Source organism: Vicia villosa, unplaced genomic scaffold (assembly GCF_029867415.1).
Source record: "Vicia villosa cultivar HV-30 ecotype Madison, WI unplaced genomic scaffold, Vvil1.0 ctg.005623F_1_1, whole genome shotgun sequence".
Taxonomy (NCBI): Eukaryota; Viridiplantae; Streptophyta; class Magnoliopsida; order Fabales; family Fabaceae; genus Vicia; species Vicia villosa.
The window spans coordinates 49,729-68,398 of NW_026706655.1; the positions used below are offsets into that span (position 1 = coordinate 49,729).

The 18,670-nt window shown below is 33.5% G+C and overlaps 1 protein-coding gene across 1 annotated transcript; it reads left to right on the forward strand.

The window, feature by feature from the left end:
• Window positions 1-8,508: 8,508 nt before the first annotated feature.
• Window positions 8,509-10,476, forward strand: LOC131642694 (uncharacterized). The gene is made up of 7 exons (XM_058912914.1): window positions 8,509-8,590; window positions 8,678-8,812; window positions 8,896-8,948; window positions 9,043-9,165; window positions 9,245-9,295; window positions 10,177-10,248; window positions 10,357-10,476. The coding sequence occupies exons 1-7, from the start codon at window positions 8,509-8,511 to the stop codon at window positions 10,474-10,476; spliced, it is 636 nt and encodes a 211-aa protein (XP_058768897.1).
• The last annotated feature ends 8,194 nt before the right edge of the window (window positions 10,477-18,670 follow it).

The window sequence follows — 18,670 nt, forward strand, 5'->3', positions numbered from 1 at the left end:
AAATTAGTTCCAAAATGCATACTCATACCGTAACAAGATTTTGGGATTGGAGAATTAGTGGTGATTTAAAACCAGTTAAAAATCAAGGGAAAGGAGGTAGTTTTCCGTGCCAAATTTAATTTTTTTTATTGATATATACTTATCTTTAATTTGAAATAAAGTTGTACTATATTCAACCGTGCAGACTATTGTTTTGCTTTTGCATCATGTGCGGCAGTCGAATTTCTATATCACCGCCACCCAGATTTTGGACAAAGAGTGTTGCTTTTCCCTCAAGATATTTGGAACAATTTAGTTTATCTGAATCGAGTAATGGCAGGTGATGATGAGGAGGATGATGGTGGCTGTAACATTGACGTGGTTTATCCTGGATAAGAGATCATGGTTGTGTATTGGAAATAGACTCTCCATCCTTGGAAATACTTCAACAATCTGTACCTTTAAATGAGCGCCAGGTAAAGATATTTTCTATGCTTTCTAATTTAGTTACACTTTCAACATTTTTATATGTATGTAGTTAATGATTTTTAGTTTAAATTATGTTTGTAGGTTAAGATGAGAATTGAGACAGTTATACCGGTCCTAAGGAAGAATATGGAGCATGATGTATATCATTATGGACATTATGGACCTGTAATCGTGGATGTCGATTGGAATGATGAAATGAATAACATATCTGGGGTAAAAAATACATGCAATATATGTTTTAATGAAAATTCAATTTGTTATTTCATTCAATCTTTATTTTTTATAATAACAGGATGTGATATATCGTGGACCTCGTCTTGCATCTGTCTTTGACCCAGAACTAGTATTAATCCATGTCGTGCTTGTTATAGGTTGTGGAACTAAAAAAAGTTGGAAATGAACTAGTTTAATATTGGATAATTCAGAATTCTTACGGAACTGAATGTGGCGTAATGGATACGCCAATTTTAGTAAGGCTAAGATACACAATTGGAAAAAAATGTCATTTCAGATATGCATATCCGAAACTTGTTTCATTGCATTTTTTTGTACAAGGAGCATTAGCTTTGGTTAGGATGAGTGTCATACCCCAAAATTTGCCCATACTATTTCTCCTATTCAAATTCAAATCAATATACAAAGTTCCAAGACACACTCTCCGATGCAAGGCTCTGAAACTAGGGTTTGGTCTACTCAAAGGAAAATCAATGAATCAATGGCTCCAAGGCATCTCATGTGGCTCAATATATCTCACACTATCTCTATGACAAGTTTCAAGTTTCAATTCAATGGAATGGTCACTTAAATGTTCAGAAAGTCAACAGTCGACTAAGTTAACCTAAAAGTCAACTGTGGTCAAAGTAAAGTCAAAACTCCTGATTTTTTATCAAGATCCTCATATTGAAGTATCATTCACCATTTGATCAATTATTGATCATGGTTCATCAAGGAAAGATCAAAAATCAACAAATCAAAAAGTTTACAAATTAGGGTTTTTATAGGAGAAAGCCAACTGAACTTTGACCAGCCATAACTCCTACATGGAACATCAGAAATTTTCCATCCAAAGCTCATTTTGAAGGAAATTTAATTCTCTACAATTTTGTCTCTCACATGCCAAGTCTAAAAATGCTTCATTTGGGAGATATGGACCAAAATATTATAGGTCCTTTTCAAAAGTCAACAAAAAGTCACTTTTTTCAAAAGGACACACAAGGAGCATGGAAAATAATTTTGATATGAGACCAAAAACACTGGTTAGAGGACTCTTTAAGGTTTCTAAAAAGTCCTAGATCTCCTTCATACCTCAAAAATTGAGGGAGATAGGTCCTGTCAAAGTTGGACCATTTTGAAGAAAAAATGTGAAGAAAAAAGGGTCAAAATGAATATTTTTACAAAGAGGCCCATGTTTTGTGATCCAAACTTGTTCCATGATGCCATCCACGACTCATGGTCCATTCAATCCTTTTTTGGTATTTATTATTTATTTTATTTTGAATTTAATCATTTAAATTCAATTTAAATTGAATAAAAATATTAGAAATATTCAAAGATCTTATTTGGTTCCAAATATGATTTAAAATCTCACCAAAAATCAAAGCAAATCTATTGGATTTCATTCAAAGGATAATTGGCTAAATTTGGTATCAATTTAGCAAGGTTTCAATCAAAATTCAATCAAAAAGATTTCATACTCAATCATACTGTAGCGGTAAAAATGTGACTCGACGCGTTTCGCGCGCTCGAAGTACAACAGAGTCGCCACCGAACTTTATTTATTCCAAAAGGAAAGGGAAAATATCGATAAAACCCACGGATAAAAAGAAAACGGATAAGATGGTCATTGCAACCAAATTAGGGTTCGGGAGTCGGTTAAGCAAGGGGAAGGTATTAGCACCCCTCACCTCCATCGTACTCGATGGGACCCATTTAGTTAGTTTCGTGTTTGAGTGTTAGCGTGATGTTTGTGTTCTTTAGCTTACTGATCGAGAAAAGATAAAAGAAAGAGTTTTTAGGGTTTTTATTATTATGAAGAAAAAGAAAAGATTTTTTATTATTATGCTCGCCAAGACGTTTGTATCTTGTGCCTACGTATTCCCTAGTGCAATGGGAAAGTCAGAGCAATCATAGTTCGGGCTAGGAACCACGAAATGTTTGTTGGTTGATTTTAGCGAGAGGTACTCAATTGCTTTCAAATGGAAATACTACGCGCACATGGATATGAGATCACTACAAGAATGGATGACTAAATCAGGAGTGAGACAAGATTTTGGCCATCATCGCATTCGAGTGGAAGGTATTCGACCTTCACATGTGGAAGTATGTTCGTATTGAAAATTGACTAAGTGTCTTGTTTATGAGAAAGAGTTTTAAAAGCCCTAAGGCAAAAAGGTTGAATGAAATTGAGATTGTGTTTTAAAGGGACGTTTAGCAAAGGATTGAGCATAGGTGTTCACCTAGCGCGTCTTTACCCAAGGTATTGAACAGGAGCGAGCCCCATTGTCACTTGTTGTCCTTGTAAATTAATGTATTCAAAAGATCAAGGTATTCAAGAGGTGTGCACCCCTTGTCACTTAACCTCTTGGTTTGCTTAAAGTGTTTTAATTCAAAAGATCAAGGTGTTCAAGAGGTGTGCACCCCTTGTCACTTAATCTTTTGATTTGATTAAAAAAGATTCGAAAGATCAAGGTATTCAAGAGGTGTGCACTTCTTGTCACAGGATCTTTCGATTTGATTAATGTTTTTTGGTTCAAAAGACCAAGGTATTCAAGAGGTGTTCACCCCTTGTCACTTAACCTTTTGGTTTGATTAAAGAAAAGTTCAAAAGATCAAGGTATTCAAGAGGTGTTCACCCCTTGTCACTTAATCTCTTGATTTTATTAATGTGTTTTGATTCAAAGGATCAAGGTATTCAAGAGGTGTGCACCCCTGGTCACTTGATCACTTTGATTTGTTTAATGTATTTTAATTCAAAAGATCAAGGTATTCAAGAGGTGTTCACTTCTTGTCACTTGATCGTTTTGATTTGATTAAGAAAGGTTTTTTAAAAAAAGTGTTAATCCGAAAGAATCGAGGTATTCAAGAGGTGTACACTTCTTGTCACTCGATCTTTCGATATGGTTTAAAGAAAGGTTTTTGAAAGGATGAAACTCGACATTGGATCGAGAAATTATGTGAATCGCCTTGGCGTTGGACCAAGATTTATTGACTTTTGGATCGAGATTAATCTAATATTTTTGCATTTTTTATAATAAAAATAGAAGTTAAATATATAAACATATTTTTGTATTTTTAAATAGGAAATTGAAACAATTATATAACTAAAATTGAAACAAGTGAAATAATATAATAAAATAGACTAAAAGCAAAGCAAAACATGGGGGTGTAAACAGAATGGGGGACTGTTCATGGTGGAATTTCGTTGATGCTGGTATAATTAGGCCCTAAGTCACTTGAAGACTTAGTTCAAGGGTGCTGAGGATCAGAATAGGGGTGATGACATAGCAAGTCGAATTGGGCCTAAATACAACAAGCCCATATCACACTTAAACACAAAACCCTAATAACAACAAAAAGACATCCATCTCTTTCAACGCTCATCCCTCACCTCTCAGCCTCACGATCTCTGCTACTCAGTCAACGAAAACAAAAACAAAACGAAACTCTTCACCTTTCTCGATCTCTCGCGATATCTTGCTTCGTCGCGCTCTCACCTCTGTTTCGAAGCTCTCACGATCTCACACTCTCTCATTCAAAATCTCTCTGTGTTCATCTCAAACATTCGAGCATTCACACAAAAACAACAAATACAAATCGAAAGATTGATCCTGGTTTGAGGTTCACACGGAAGGAAATCACAACAACTACATATCAAGCATGGGATATAAGCATAAAAAATTTAAAGAATTCAAACCGATATGGAGCTCGTTGATTGAAGATGATGGAATGCCGCTCAATGCTCTTGTTGTTTCGATTTGTGATGCGATGTCAGTGTTGGTTCTGAGTTGATGTCATGGAGCTATCTCGGATCGGAGAGCGCTGAAGGTTTGTTTGGTTCAGTGAGGTGAGAAGTTTCAGTGAGTTTATGGTTATTGGAGGATTCTGATGTGATTATGAAGTGAAAGTTGAATGGTGTGGAGAACGTATGTAGGCTATCTGTGTTCAGTGGAGGTTATGAGTGGTGGTGAGGTAGTTTGTGAATATGAGTAGCTTCGAAGGTGAGTGTGGGGTTTAAGGGCTCGGTGAAGTTTGTGGGAATTTTGGAGGAAGAGTGCTATGTTTTCAATAGAGTTTTCAGTGCATATTTTTCTCCTCTGTTTTTCTCGCTGTGGCCCTCCCCTTTTGTATTGCTCCATGTCTCTTTTTATACCCTGAGATTAGGGTTTGGGAAGAGATTTGAAGAGGTTTTTTGAATCACATTTGGTATGCTGTCCTCTTTCTTTTGGATGCAGGTTTTGTGTATGAACAAATTGATGCAAGGTAGCAGGTTGGCGGCAGATTTTGGAGTGTTGTGTTTGGCATGGGATAGCAGAGATGGTGCAGAGTTTTGGAGGGACCAATTAGTGAAATCTTTGGCTTGTATTGGACAGCAAAATGCAGGGTAGTGCTTAGGGTAGTGCTTAGATGTAGCAGAAACCGTGAAAACCCCTTTTTTGTTTCTTTGTGTACTATTTTTTGTTTGACTTGTTAAAAAAAAAGGAATAATACTAATAATAATAATAATAATAATAATAATAATAATAATAACAAAAAAGAGGTTAATAATAATAAAAAATAAAAATGAAATAAAAAATTATCTAAATTAAACCTAAACTAAAAATAAAAATTAAATTTTAATCTAAACTATTAAAAGGCTAATTTTTATTGACTTTAATAAAAGTCTGATTTTTTTTAAAATATGCAATGATGCGACGATTGAACTATGAATGCAGATGAAATAAAATTCGACAAGTCAAAAATGAATGAAATAAGCGGGTCAAAAATTGGGGTGCGACACATACCAATTGCAAAGATTTGCATCAATTTTGATGACCTAATGCATCCCTATAAATGCATAAAGATATTCAGAAGCAAAGGAGGGGTTTTGGACGAAAACTGTGCAGCCAAAGCCATAGTGTAGCTCTTGAAAGTTCAAGAAAAAGTGAGAGATCAAATTCAGAGATAGGGGACAATTCAAGGAGATTTGTGAATCTTAATACATTCCTGAGGACTTACTGAAGCTATTCCCATCGTCGCTCACGATCAAAACCGTCGGAACCACTCCCAGGTGCCTTACGGTTTGTATCATTTTTTTGTTTTCGATTCGGATCAAATACGCATCATAAATCATATGTGAATCCATGGTTGTGTTTAGAATCTTGTTTGAAAGCTATCTGTGCCGTTTAATTCGATTTTGATTGCAGATTATATGATACACCATTGTTAGGTTACACAAGCTCCAATTTGGGGTTTTGAGATTTAGCCAAAATTAAAGGAAACTGAGGGTACCGTTGGACTCAGGGAGCAATTTCCAATCGGTCTATGCCCCGAGATTGAATTTATTATTGGTATTTTCACGTTTGACGTTTTGCAGGTCTATAGCAACGCTTTGGGACTGTAGCCAAAAGTGTGGCCTTTTCCTGAATCGTCCCAACGAAGAAGACGACATACGCGCTCTTTCTTTTTTTTTGTTTCGTTTGTTTTTTATATATTATCATATTGAGTAATCTCTTTAACAGCACAAAAGGCGTGACGCAGTGGAAGAGACGCGAGTGTTAAGGCTTTACATCGCATTGGCAGGGGTTCGATCCCTGCCTCTTGTAGTATTTTTGTGCTCAATTCCTTGTCTAAATTTGCATATGGATCAGGTGCTAGCGCTCTCACCATGATCACAATACACCCCCAGTCCCTGGCCATCAGATCATTGCCTCTCCCAATCCAACGCATGCCAACAAGCAGGTGTACCATGGAACGCATACACCAGCCACACAGGATCAAACAACTAAGTTTTCAATTTTTTTTATTTTATTTTTAATTACATAAATTTATCTTATTTACATATTAATATTAATATATATATATATATATATATATATATATATATATATATATATATATATATATTGTTATTAATCTTTTTCTTTTTCTTTATTATATTTAAACTATTATATATATTTTCAAAAGAAAAACCTTTTTGTATAGTAATAATTGTTATTTTGTCTTAATTATTTATATAATATTTATCTTTTATTTTATTTTTTTTACATATATATGTTATTTAAATTATTTTCTTTTATTTAGATTATATTTAATTATTTATACTCATTCAAAAATTCGTATTTATTTTATTCTAACTCTAAAAAATCCTAAAAAATATCTTTGTGCTCGATTTGATTTTCTCTTCCCGATTTAATTAATTAGGTTGCGAGACCAATAATTAATTAAATCGTCCGTATTTTCTTATTCAATTCGTACCCTAATCAGGGTTTGCGAAGATCATTCCATACACTGAATATTTCTTTTTCTGTGCCTTTTCAGGGTTGACTCTTCAAATACACTCCGACTACGTGCCACTTCAAATACGAAGCTAAGTATTCAATTCTTTTATTTTTAAAGTCTATTTTGTTTCCTTTTGATTTTAGTGTTTACCATTTATATTTTTTGAATTATGCATACATTCACTCCTTCTTCTGCCCTTGCCTTGCCATTTTCAGGGTTGACCCCGAGGCTTCCTCCGACCGCCAACCATATCAGATCAAATTTAAAAGCTAAGTGCTTATTCATTTATTTATTTATTTTAATTTCTTTATCTCTTTATTTTTTAGGTTTAGCTTTGTTTGCCTCCGAACCGATAATGCACTCACTCTATTTTGCCTTCTTATTTTTCCCGCCTTTTCAGGGTTTGCACATTGCCAAAGCGTCGAATAGTCGGTAACCCTAAACCCTAAACTCTAATATCTTCTGTTTTTAATTGTTATTTATCATCCCGTTGGTTTCAATTCCCCTCTCCTCCGCTGGTTGCAATTTCCCTTCCCCCATTATTATTGTTAATATTAGTTATTGTGGTTAGTAATTATAGGGAGTGCAAGGTTCTAATTAACTTAGAATCACTAATTTATAAGATAATATAACTGAATATAATCACATGATTGTTGCACCCACACACGCTTTTGAGGTAACCTCTCTGTTGCCTGTTGCCTGTTGGCTGTTGCCTTGTTGCCTTGTGTTTTTTGCAGAATAGCCATGTCCCTCGAATACGAGGATACCTCAGCCATGCTGCCTCGATACAAATAAAAGTCATAAGTCCCTAATGATGCTGCTGTCGGTACACGAATATGACTCCGACCCTCGAAAGTTGCCTACGAAAAGGCTGAGGTATCCTCTGGTTGCCTAAACGAAAGGCTATTCTGATCCTTTCCTTAGACTACCTGCCTCTCTATGGCATGGGTCAGTCTTATGGCGAACGATAATGCGATGACCCGTTTACATCCGAACGAAAGGCTTCCTGCCCTCTCATGGCATGGATAGACCCTTTCATCCTGAAAGGCTAAAAGAAACCTATCATCTAAGTTTAAGGTAATTGCTCCTAATTGCCTTGCTCTGGCTAAAACTGTTTTTTCATATTCTTTCTCATAAATCTTCAAAAGGGCTACGCTCATTTACGAGCTAAAGTCCCTATTCTTTTCTTCTACATTTCTGAAAACAAAGAGCAAAGCAATTAAGAGCCCATGGAAAACCATGGATGCAAAGGGTGCCTTACACCTTCCCTTTGCATAATTACCTCCCGAACCCTATTTTATTTAAAAGGTTTTTCCTGTTCTTTTAGCCTTTCTAACTTGTTTGGTTAAAATAAAAGTCGGTGGCGACTCTTGCTTTACCACACATTTCGATTATAAAAGTCAGTTCACCTTATTACAATGAGAATTCAACAATTCTCAGTTGTCTCTCTAAAATTTTTCTTTTCATGTATTGTTTACTTATCTTTAAAATAGGAATAAAACTTTGTATATTTTCTTTGGCTGATTCACTTTTTATTGCATGAGATTTCAAATTAGTTCCAAAATGCATACTCATACCGTAACAAGATTTTGGGATTGGAGAATTAGTGGTGATTTAAAACCAGTTAAAAATCAAGGGAAAGGAGGTAGTTTTCCGTGCCAAATTTAATTTTTTTATTGATATATACTTATCTTTAATTTGAAATAAAGTTGTACTATATTCAACCGTGCAGACTATTGTTTTGCTTTTGCATCATGTGCGGCAGTCGAATTTCTATATCACCGCCACCCAGATTTTGGACAAAGAGTGTTGCTTTTCCCTCAAGATATTTGGAACAATTTAGTTTATCTGAATCGAGTAATGGCAGGTGATGATGAGGAGGATGATGGTGGCCGTAACATTGACGTGGTTTATCCTGGATAAGAGATCATGGTTGTGTATTGGAAATAGACTCTCCATCCTTGGAAATACTTCAACAATCTGTACCTTTAAATGAGCGCCAGGTAAAGATATTTTCTATGCTTTCTAATTTAGTTACACTTTCAACATTTTTATATGTATGTAGTTAATGATTTTTAGTTTAAATTATGTTTGTAGGTTAAGATGAGAATTGAGACAATTATACCGGTCCTAAGGAAGAATATGGAGCATGATGTATATCATTATGGACCTGTAATCGTGGATGTCAATTGGAATGATGAAATGAATAACATATCAGGGGTAAAAAATACATGCAATATATGTTTTAATGAAAATTCTATTTGTTATTTCATTCAATCTTTATTTTTTATAATAACAGGATGTGATATATCGTGGACCTCGTCTTGCATCCGCCTTTGACCCAGAACTAGTATTAATCCATGTCGTGCTTGTTATAGGTTGTGGAACTAAAAAAAGTTGGAAATGAACTTGTTTAATATTGGATAATCAGAATTCTTATGGAACTGAATTGGGCGTAATGGAGACGCCAGATTTAGTAGGGCTAAGATACACAATTGGGAAAAATGTCTTTTCAGATATGCATATTCGAAACATTTTTAAAATGTGAAGAGGGTGTGTTCGGATATGAATAGATGAAGGGTATTTTCGGGTTATCGAGGGTATTTTTATCCCTATATGGAGACGCCAGATTTAGTAGGGCTAAGATACACAATTGGGAAAAATGTCTTTTCAGATATGCATATTCGAAACATTTTTAAAATGTGAAGAGGGTGTGTTCGGATATGAATAGATGAAGGGTATTTTCGGGTTATCGAGGGTATTTTTAACCCTATATGGGTGCACCGAAAAATTTCTTATAATTTCTTTCTCAAATATATAGGTCCATTGGGCATGATAAAAATGTATAGAATTTTTTAATGCACCCTAGAATCTTCTAACGCACTGCACAAAAATACTGTAATACTTTTAGATTTCGAAGATGTATCTTCGTAGGAACTAAATTTCAATTGAAACATAAATTATTTCAGTAATGTATATAAGTAACACCTTTAAAGGTATGATTCTGGAAATTTGCGAGGCAAAAACAGAACGGAAAAACATTTTTAGGTCGTATTTCATTGCATTTTTTTGTACAAGTAGCATTAGCTTTGGTTAGGATGAGAATTCAACAATTCTCAGTTGCCTCTCTAAATTTTTTCTTTTCATGTATTGTTTACTTCTCTTTAAAATAGGAATAAAAATTTGTATATTTTCTTTGGCTGATTCACTTTTTATTGCATGAGATTTCAGATTAGTTCCAAAATGCATACTCATACCGTAACAAGATTCTGGGATTGGAGAATTAACGGTGATTTAAAACCAGTAAAAAATCAAGGGAAAGGAGGAAGTTTTCCGTGCCAAATTTAATTTTTTATTGATATATTCTTATCTTTATTTTGAAATAAAGTTGTATTATATTCAACGGTGCAGACTCTTGTTTTGCTTTTGCATCATGTGCGGCATTCGAATATCTATATCACCGCCACCCATATTTTGGACAAAGAGTGTTGCTTTCCCACCAAGATATTTGGAACACTTGAGTTTATCTGAATCGACTAATGGTAGGTGATGATGAGGAGGATGTTGGTGGCCGTAACATTGACGTGGCTTTATCCGGGATAAGAGATCATGGTTGTGTATTGGACTTAGACTCTCAATCTCTGAAAATACTTCAACAACCTATACCTTTAAATGAGCACCAGGTAAAGATATTTTCTATGCTTTCTAATTTAGTTACACTTTCAACATTTTCATATGTATGTAGTTCATGATTTTTAGATTAAATATACTTAAATTATGTTTGTAGGTTAAGATGAGAATTGAGACAGTTATACCCATCCTAAGGAAGAATATGGAGCATGATGTATATCATTATGGACCTGTAATCGTGGATGTCGATTGGAATGATGAAATGAATAACATATCTGGGGTAAAAAATACATGCAATATATGTTTTAATGAAAATTCAATTCGTTATTTCATTCAATCTTTATTTTTTATAATAACAGGATGTGATATATCGTGGACCTCGTCTTTCATCCGCCTTTGACCCAGAACTAGTATTAATCCATGTCGTGCTTGTTATAGGTTGTGGAACTAAAAAAAGTTGGAAATGAACTTGTTTAATATTGGATAATCAGAATTCTTATGGAACTGAATGGGGCGTAATGGAGACGCCAGATTTAGTAGGGCTAAGATACACAATTGGGAAAAATGTCATTTCAGATATGTATATTCGAAACATTTTCAAAAAGTGAAGAGGGTGTGTTCGGATATGAATAGATGAAGGGTATTTTGGGGTTATCGAGGGTATTTTTAACCCTATATGGGTGCACAGAAAAATTTCTTATTATTTCTTTCTCAAATATATAGGTCCATTGGGCATGATAAAAATGTATAGAATTTTTTAATGCACCCTAGAATGTTCTAACGCACTGCACAAAAATACTGTAATACTTTTAGATTTCGAAGATGTATCTTCGGAGGAACTAAATTTCAATTGAAACATAAATTATTTCAGTAATGTATATAAGTAACACCTTTAAAAGGTATGATTCTGGAAATTTGCGAGACAAAAACAGAACGGAAAAACATTTTTAGGTCGTATTTCAATGCATTTTTTTGTACAAGGAGCATTAGCTTTGGTTAGGATGAGAATTCAACAATTCTCAGTTGCCTCTCTAAATTTTTTCTTTTCATGTATTGTTTACTTCTCTTTAAAATAGGAATAAAAATTTGTATATTTTCTTTGGCTGATTCACTTTTTATTGCATGAGATTTCAGATTAGTTCCAAAATGCATACTCATACCGTAACAAGATTTTGGGATTGGAGAATTAGTGGTGATTTAAAACCAGTTAAAAATCAAGGGAAAGGAGGTAGTTTTCCGTGCCAAATTTAATTTTTTTTATTGATATATACTTATCTTTAATTTGAAATAAAGTTGTACTATATTCAACGGTGCAGACTCTTGTTTTGCTTTTGCATCATGTTCGGCAGTCGAATTTCTATATCACCGCCACCCAGATTTTGGACAAAGAGTGTTGCTTTCCCCTCAAGATATTTGGAACAATTTAGTTTATCTGAATTGAGTAATGGCAGGTGATGATGAGGAGGATGATGGTGGCCGTAATATTGACGTGGATTTATCCTGGATAAGAGATCATGGCTGTGTATTGGAAGTAGACTCTCCATCCTTGGAAATACTTCAACAATCTGTACCTTTAAATGAGTGCCAGGTAAAGATATTTTCTATGCTTTCTAATTTAGTTACACTTTCAATATTTTTATATGTATGTAGTTAATGATTTTTAGTTTAAATTATGTTTGTAGGTTAAGATGAGAATTGAGACAATTCTACCGGTCCTAAGGAAGAATATGGAGTATGATGTATATCATTATGGACCTGTAATTGTGGATGTCGATTGAATTGATGAAATGAATAACATATTGTGGTAAAAAATGCATGCAATATATTATTTCATTCAATCTTTATTTTTTATAATAACAGGATGTGATATATCATGAACCTCGTCTTGCATCCGCCTTTGACCCCGAACTAGTATTAATCCATGTCGTGCTTGTTATAGGTTGTGGAACTAAAAAAAAGTTGGAAATGAACTTGTTTAATTTTGGATAATCAGAATTCTTATGGAACTGAATGGGGCGTAATGGAAACGCCAGATTTAGTAGGGCTAAAATACACAATTGTGAAAAATGTCATTTCAGATATGTATATTCGAAACATTTTTAAAATGTGAAGAGGGTGTGTTCGGATATGAATAGATGAAGGGTATTTTGGGGTTATCGAGAGTATTTTTAACCCTATATGGGTGCACAAAAAAATTTCTTATTATTTTTTTCTCAAATATATAGGTCCATTGGGCATGATAAAAATGTATAGAATTTTTTAATGCACCCTATAATCTTCTAACGCAATGCACAAAAATACTGTAATACTTTTAGATTTCGAAGATGTATCTTCGGAGGAACTAAATTTCAATTGAAACATAAATTATTTCAGTAATGTATATACGTAACACCTTTAAAGGTATGATTCTGGAAATTTGCGAGGCAAAAACGGAACGGAAAAACATTTTTAGGTCGTATTTCATTGCATTTTTTTGTACTAGGAGCATTAGCTTTGGTTAGGATGAGAATTCAACAATTCTCAGTTGCCTCTCTAAATTTTTTCTTTTCATGTATTGTTTACTTCTCTTTAAAATAGGAATAAAAATTTGTATATTTTCTTTGGCTGATTCACTTTTTATTGCATGAGATTTTAGATTAGTTCCAAAATGCATACTCATACGTAACAAGATTTTGGGATTGGAGAATTAGTGGTGATTTAAAACCAGTTAAAAATCAAGGGAAAGGAGGTAGTTTTCCGTGCCAAATTTAATTTTTTTATTGATATATACTTATCTTTAATTTGAAATAAAGTTGTACAATATTCAACGGTGCAGACTCTTGTTTTGCTTTTGCATCATGTGCGGCAGTCGAATTTCTATATCACCGCCACTCAGATTTTGGACAAAGAGTGTTGCTTTCCCCTCAAGATATTTGGAACACTTGAGTTTATCTGAATTGAGTAATGGCAGGTGATGATGAGGAGGATGATGGTGGCCGTAACATTGACGTGGCTTTATCCGGGATAAGAGATCATGGCTGTGTATTGGAAGTAGACTCTCAATCTCCGAAAATACTTCAACAATATATTCCTTTAAATGAGCACCAGGTAAATATATTTTCTATGCTTTCTAATTTAGTTACACTTTCAACATTTTCATATGTATGTATTTCATGATTTTTAGTTTAAATATACTTAAATTATGTTTGTAGGTTAAGATGAGAATTGAGACAGTTATACCCATCCTAAGGAAGAATATGGAGCATGATGTATATCATTATGGACCTGTAATCGTGGATGTCGATTGGAATGATGAAATGAATAACATATCAGGGGTAAAAAATACATGCAATATATGTTTTAATGAAAATTCAATTTGTTATTTCATTCAATCCTTATTTTTTATAATAACAGGATGTGATATATCATGGACCTCGTCTTGCATCCGCCTTTGACCCAGAACTAGTATTAATCCATGTCGTGCTTGTTATAGGTTGTGGAACTAAAAAAAAGTTGGAAATGAACTTGTTTAATATTGGATAATCAGAATTCTTATGGAACTGAATGGGGCATAATGGAGACGCCAGATTTAGTAGGGCTAAGATACACAATTGTGAAAAATGTCCTTTTAGATATGTATATTCGAAACATTTTTAAAATGTGAAGAGGGTGTGTTCGGATATGAATAGATGAAGGGTATTTTGGGGTTATCGAGGGTATTTTCAACCCTATATGGTGCACAGAAAAATTTCTTATTATTTCTTTCTCAAATATATAGGTCCATTGGGCATGATAAAAATGTATAGAACTTTTTAATGCACCTTAGAATCTTCTAACGCAATGCACAAAAATACTGTAATACTTTTAGATTTCGAAGATGTATCTTCGGAGGAACTAAATTTCAATTGAAACATAAATTATTTCTGTAATGTATATACGTAACACCTTTAAAGGTATGATTCTGGAAATTTGCGAGGCAAAAACGGAACGGAAAAACATTTTTAGGTCGTATTTCATTGCATTTTTTTGTACTAGGAGCATTAGCTTTGGTTAGGATGAGAATTCAACAATTCTCAGTTGCCTCTGTAAATTTTTTCTTTTCATGTATTGTTTACTTTTCTTTAAAATAGGAATAAAAATTTGTATATTTTCTTTGGCTGATTCACTTTTTATTGCATGAGATTTCAGATTAGTTCCAAAATGCATACTCATACCGTAACAAGATTTTGGGATTGGAGAATTAGTGGTGATTTAAAACCAGTTAAAAATCAAGAGAAAGGAGGTAGTTTTCCGTGCCAAATTTAATTTTTTTATTGATATATACTTATCTTTAATTTGAAATAAAGTTGTACTATATTCAACGGTGCAGACTCTTGTTTTGCTTTTGCATCATGTGCGGCAGTCGAATTTCTATATCACCGCCACTCAGATTTTGGACAAAGAGTGTTGCTTTCCCCTCAAGATATTTGGAACAATTTAGTTTATCTGAATTGAGTAATGGCAGGTGATGATGAGGAGGATGATGGTGGCCGTAACATTGATGTGGCTTTATCCGGGATAAGAGATCATGGCTGTGTATTGGAAGTAGACTCTCAATCTCCGAAAATACTTCAACAATATATTCCTTTAAATGAGCACCAGAAAAATATATTTTATATGCTTTATAATTTAGTTACACTTTCAACATTTTCATATGTATGTATTTCATGATTTTAGTTTAAATATACTTAAATTATGTTTGTAGGTTAAGATGAGAATTGAGACAGTTATACCCATCCTAAGGAAGAATATGGAGCATGATGTATATCATCATGGACCTGTAATCGTTGATGTCGATTGGAATGATGAAATGAATAACATATCAGGGGTAAAAAATACATGCAATATATGTTTTAATGAAAATTCAATTTGTTATTTCATTCAATCTTTAATTTTTATAATAACAGGATGTGATATATCATGGACCTCGTCTTGCATCCGCCTTTGACCCAGAACTAGTATTAATCCATGTCGTGCTTATTATAGGTTGTGGAACTAAAAAAAAGTTGGAAATGAACTTGTTTAATATTGGATAATCACAATTCTTATGGAACTGAATGGGGCGTAATGGAGACGCCAGATTTAGTAAGGCTAAGATACACAATTGTGAAAAATGTCATTTCAGATATGTATATTCGAAACATTTTTAAAATGTGAAGAGGGTGTGTTCGGATATGAATAGATGAAGGGTATTTTAGGGTTATCGAGGGTATTTTTAACCCTATATGGGTGAACAGAAAAATTTCTTATTATTTCTTTCTCAAATATATAGGAATATATAGGTCCATTGGGCATGATAAAAATGTATAGAATTTTTTAATGCACCTTAGAATCTTCTAACGCAATGCACAAAAATACTGTAATACTTTTAGATTTCGAAGATGTATCTTCGGAGGAACTAAATTTCAATTGAAACATAAATTATTTCAGTAATGTATATATGTAACAATTTTAATGGTATGATTCTGGAAATTTGCGAGGCAAAAACGGAACGGAAAAACATTTTTAGGTCGTATTTCATTGCATTTTTTTGTACTAGGAGCATTAGCTTTGGTTAGGATGAGAATTCAACAATTCTCAGTTGCCTCTCTAAATTTTTTCTTTTCATGTATTGTTTACTTTTCTTTAAAATAGGAATAAAAATTTGTATATTTTCTTTGGCTGATTCAATTTTTATTGCATGAGATTTCAGATTAGTTCCAAAATGCATACTCATACCGTAACAAGATTTTGGGATTGGAGAATTAGTGGTGATTTAAAACCAGTTAAAAATCAAGGGAAAGGAGGTAGTTTTCCGTGCCAAATTTAATTTTTTTATTGATATATACTTATCTTTAATTTGAAATAAAGTTGTACTATATTCAACGGTGCAGACTCTTGTTTTGCTTTTGCATCATGTGCGGCAGTCGAATTTCTATATCACCACCACTCAGATTTTGGACAAAGAGTGTTGCTTTCCCCTCAAGATATTTGGAACAATTTAGTTTATCTGAATTGAGTAATGGCAGGTGATGATGAGGAGGATGATGGTGGCCGTAACATTGATGTGGCTTTATCTGGGATAAGAGATCATGGCTGTGTATTGGAAGTAGACTCTCAATCTCCGAAAATACTTCAACAATATATTCCTTTAAACGAGCACCTCGTAAATATATTTTCTATGCTTTCTAATTTAGTTACACTTTCAACATTTTCATATGTATGTATTTCATGACTTTTAGTTTAAATATACTTAAATTATGTTTGTAGGTTAAGATGAGAATCGAGACAGTTATACCCATCCTAAGGAAGAATATGGAGCATGATGTATATCATTATGGACCTGTAATCGTGGATGTCGATTGGAATGATGAAATGAATAACATATCAGGGGTAAAAAATACATGCAATATATGTTTTAATGAAAATTCAATTTGTTATTTCATTCAATCTTTATTTTTTATAATAACAGGATGTGATATATCATGGACCTCGTCTTGCATCCGCCTTTGACCCAGAACTAGTATTAATCCATGTCGTGCTTGTTATAGGTTGTGGAACTAAAAAAAGTTGGAAATGAACTTGTTTAATATTGGATAATCAGAATTCTTATGGAACTGAATGGGGCGTAATGGAGACGCCAGATTTAGTAGGGCTAAGATACACAATTGTGAAAAATGTCATTTCAGATATGTATATTCGAAACATTTTTATTGATATATACTTATCTTTAATTTGAAATAAAGTTGTACTATATTTAACGGTGCAGACTCTTGTTTTGCTTTTGCATCATGTTCGGCAGTCGAATTTCTATATCACCGCCACCCAGATTTTGGACAAAGAGTGTTGCTTTCCCCTCAAGATATTTGGAACAATTTAGTTTATCTGAATTGAGTAATGGCAGGTGATGATGAGGAGGATGATGGTGGCCGTAATATTGACGTGGCTTTATCCTGGATAAGAGATCATGGCTGTGTATTGGAAGTAGACTCTCCATCCTTGGAAATACTTCAACAATCTGTACCTTTAAATGAAGGCCAGGTAAAGATATTTTCTATGCTTTCTAATTTAGTTACACTTTCAATATTTTTATATGTATGTAGTTAATGATTTTTAGTTTAAATTATGTTTGTAGGTTAAGATGAGAATTGAGACAATTTTACCGGTCCTAAGGAAGAATATGGAGTATGATGTATATCATTATGGACCTGTAATTGTGGATGTCGATTGAATTGATGAAATGAATAACATATTGTGGTAAAAAATGCATGCAATATATTATTTCATTCAATCTTTATTTTTTATAATAACAGGATGTGATATATCATGAACCTCGTCTTGCATCCGCCTTTGACCCCGAACTAGTATTAATCCATGTCGTGCTTGTTATAGGTTGTGGAACTAAAAAAAAGTTGGAAATGAACTCGTTTAATATTGGATAATCAGAATTCTTATGGAACTGAATGGGGCATAATGGAGACGCCAGATTTAATAAGGCTAAGATACACAATTGGGAAAAATGTCATTTCAGATATGCATATCCGAAACATTTTTAAAATGTGAAAAGGGTGTGTTCGGATATGAATAGATGAAGCGTATTTTGGGGTTATCGAGGGTATTTTTAATCCTATATAAGTGCACAGAATGATAAAAATGTGAAGAATTTTTAATTCACCCTAGAATCTTCTAACGCACTGCACAAAAATACAGGTAATACTTTTAGATTTCGAAGATGTATCTTCGTAGGAACTAAATTTCAATTGAAACATAAATTATTTCAGTAATGTATATACGTAACACCTTTAAAGGTATGATTCTGGAAATTTGCGAGGCAAAAACAGAACGGAAAAACCTTTTTAGGTCGTATTTCATTGCATTTTTTTGTACAAGGAGCATTAGCTTTGGTTAGGATGAGAATTCAACAATTCTCAGTTGCCTCTCTAAATTTTTTCTTTGTAAATTTTCTTTGGCTGATTCACTTTTTATTGCATGAGATTTCAGATTAGTTCCAAAATGCATACTCATACCGTAACAAGATTTTGGGATTGGAGAATTAGTGGTGATTTAAAACCAGTTAAAAATCAAGAGAAAGGAGGTA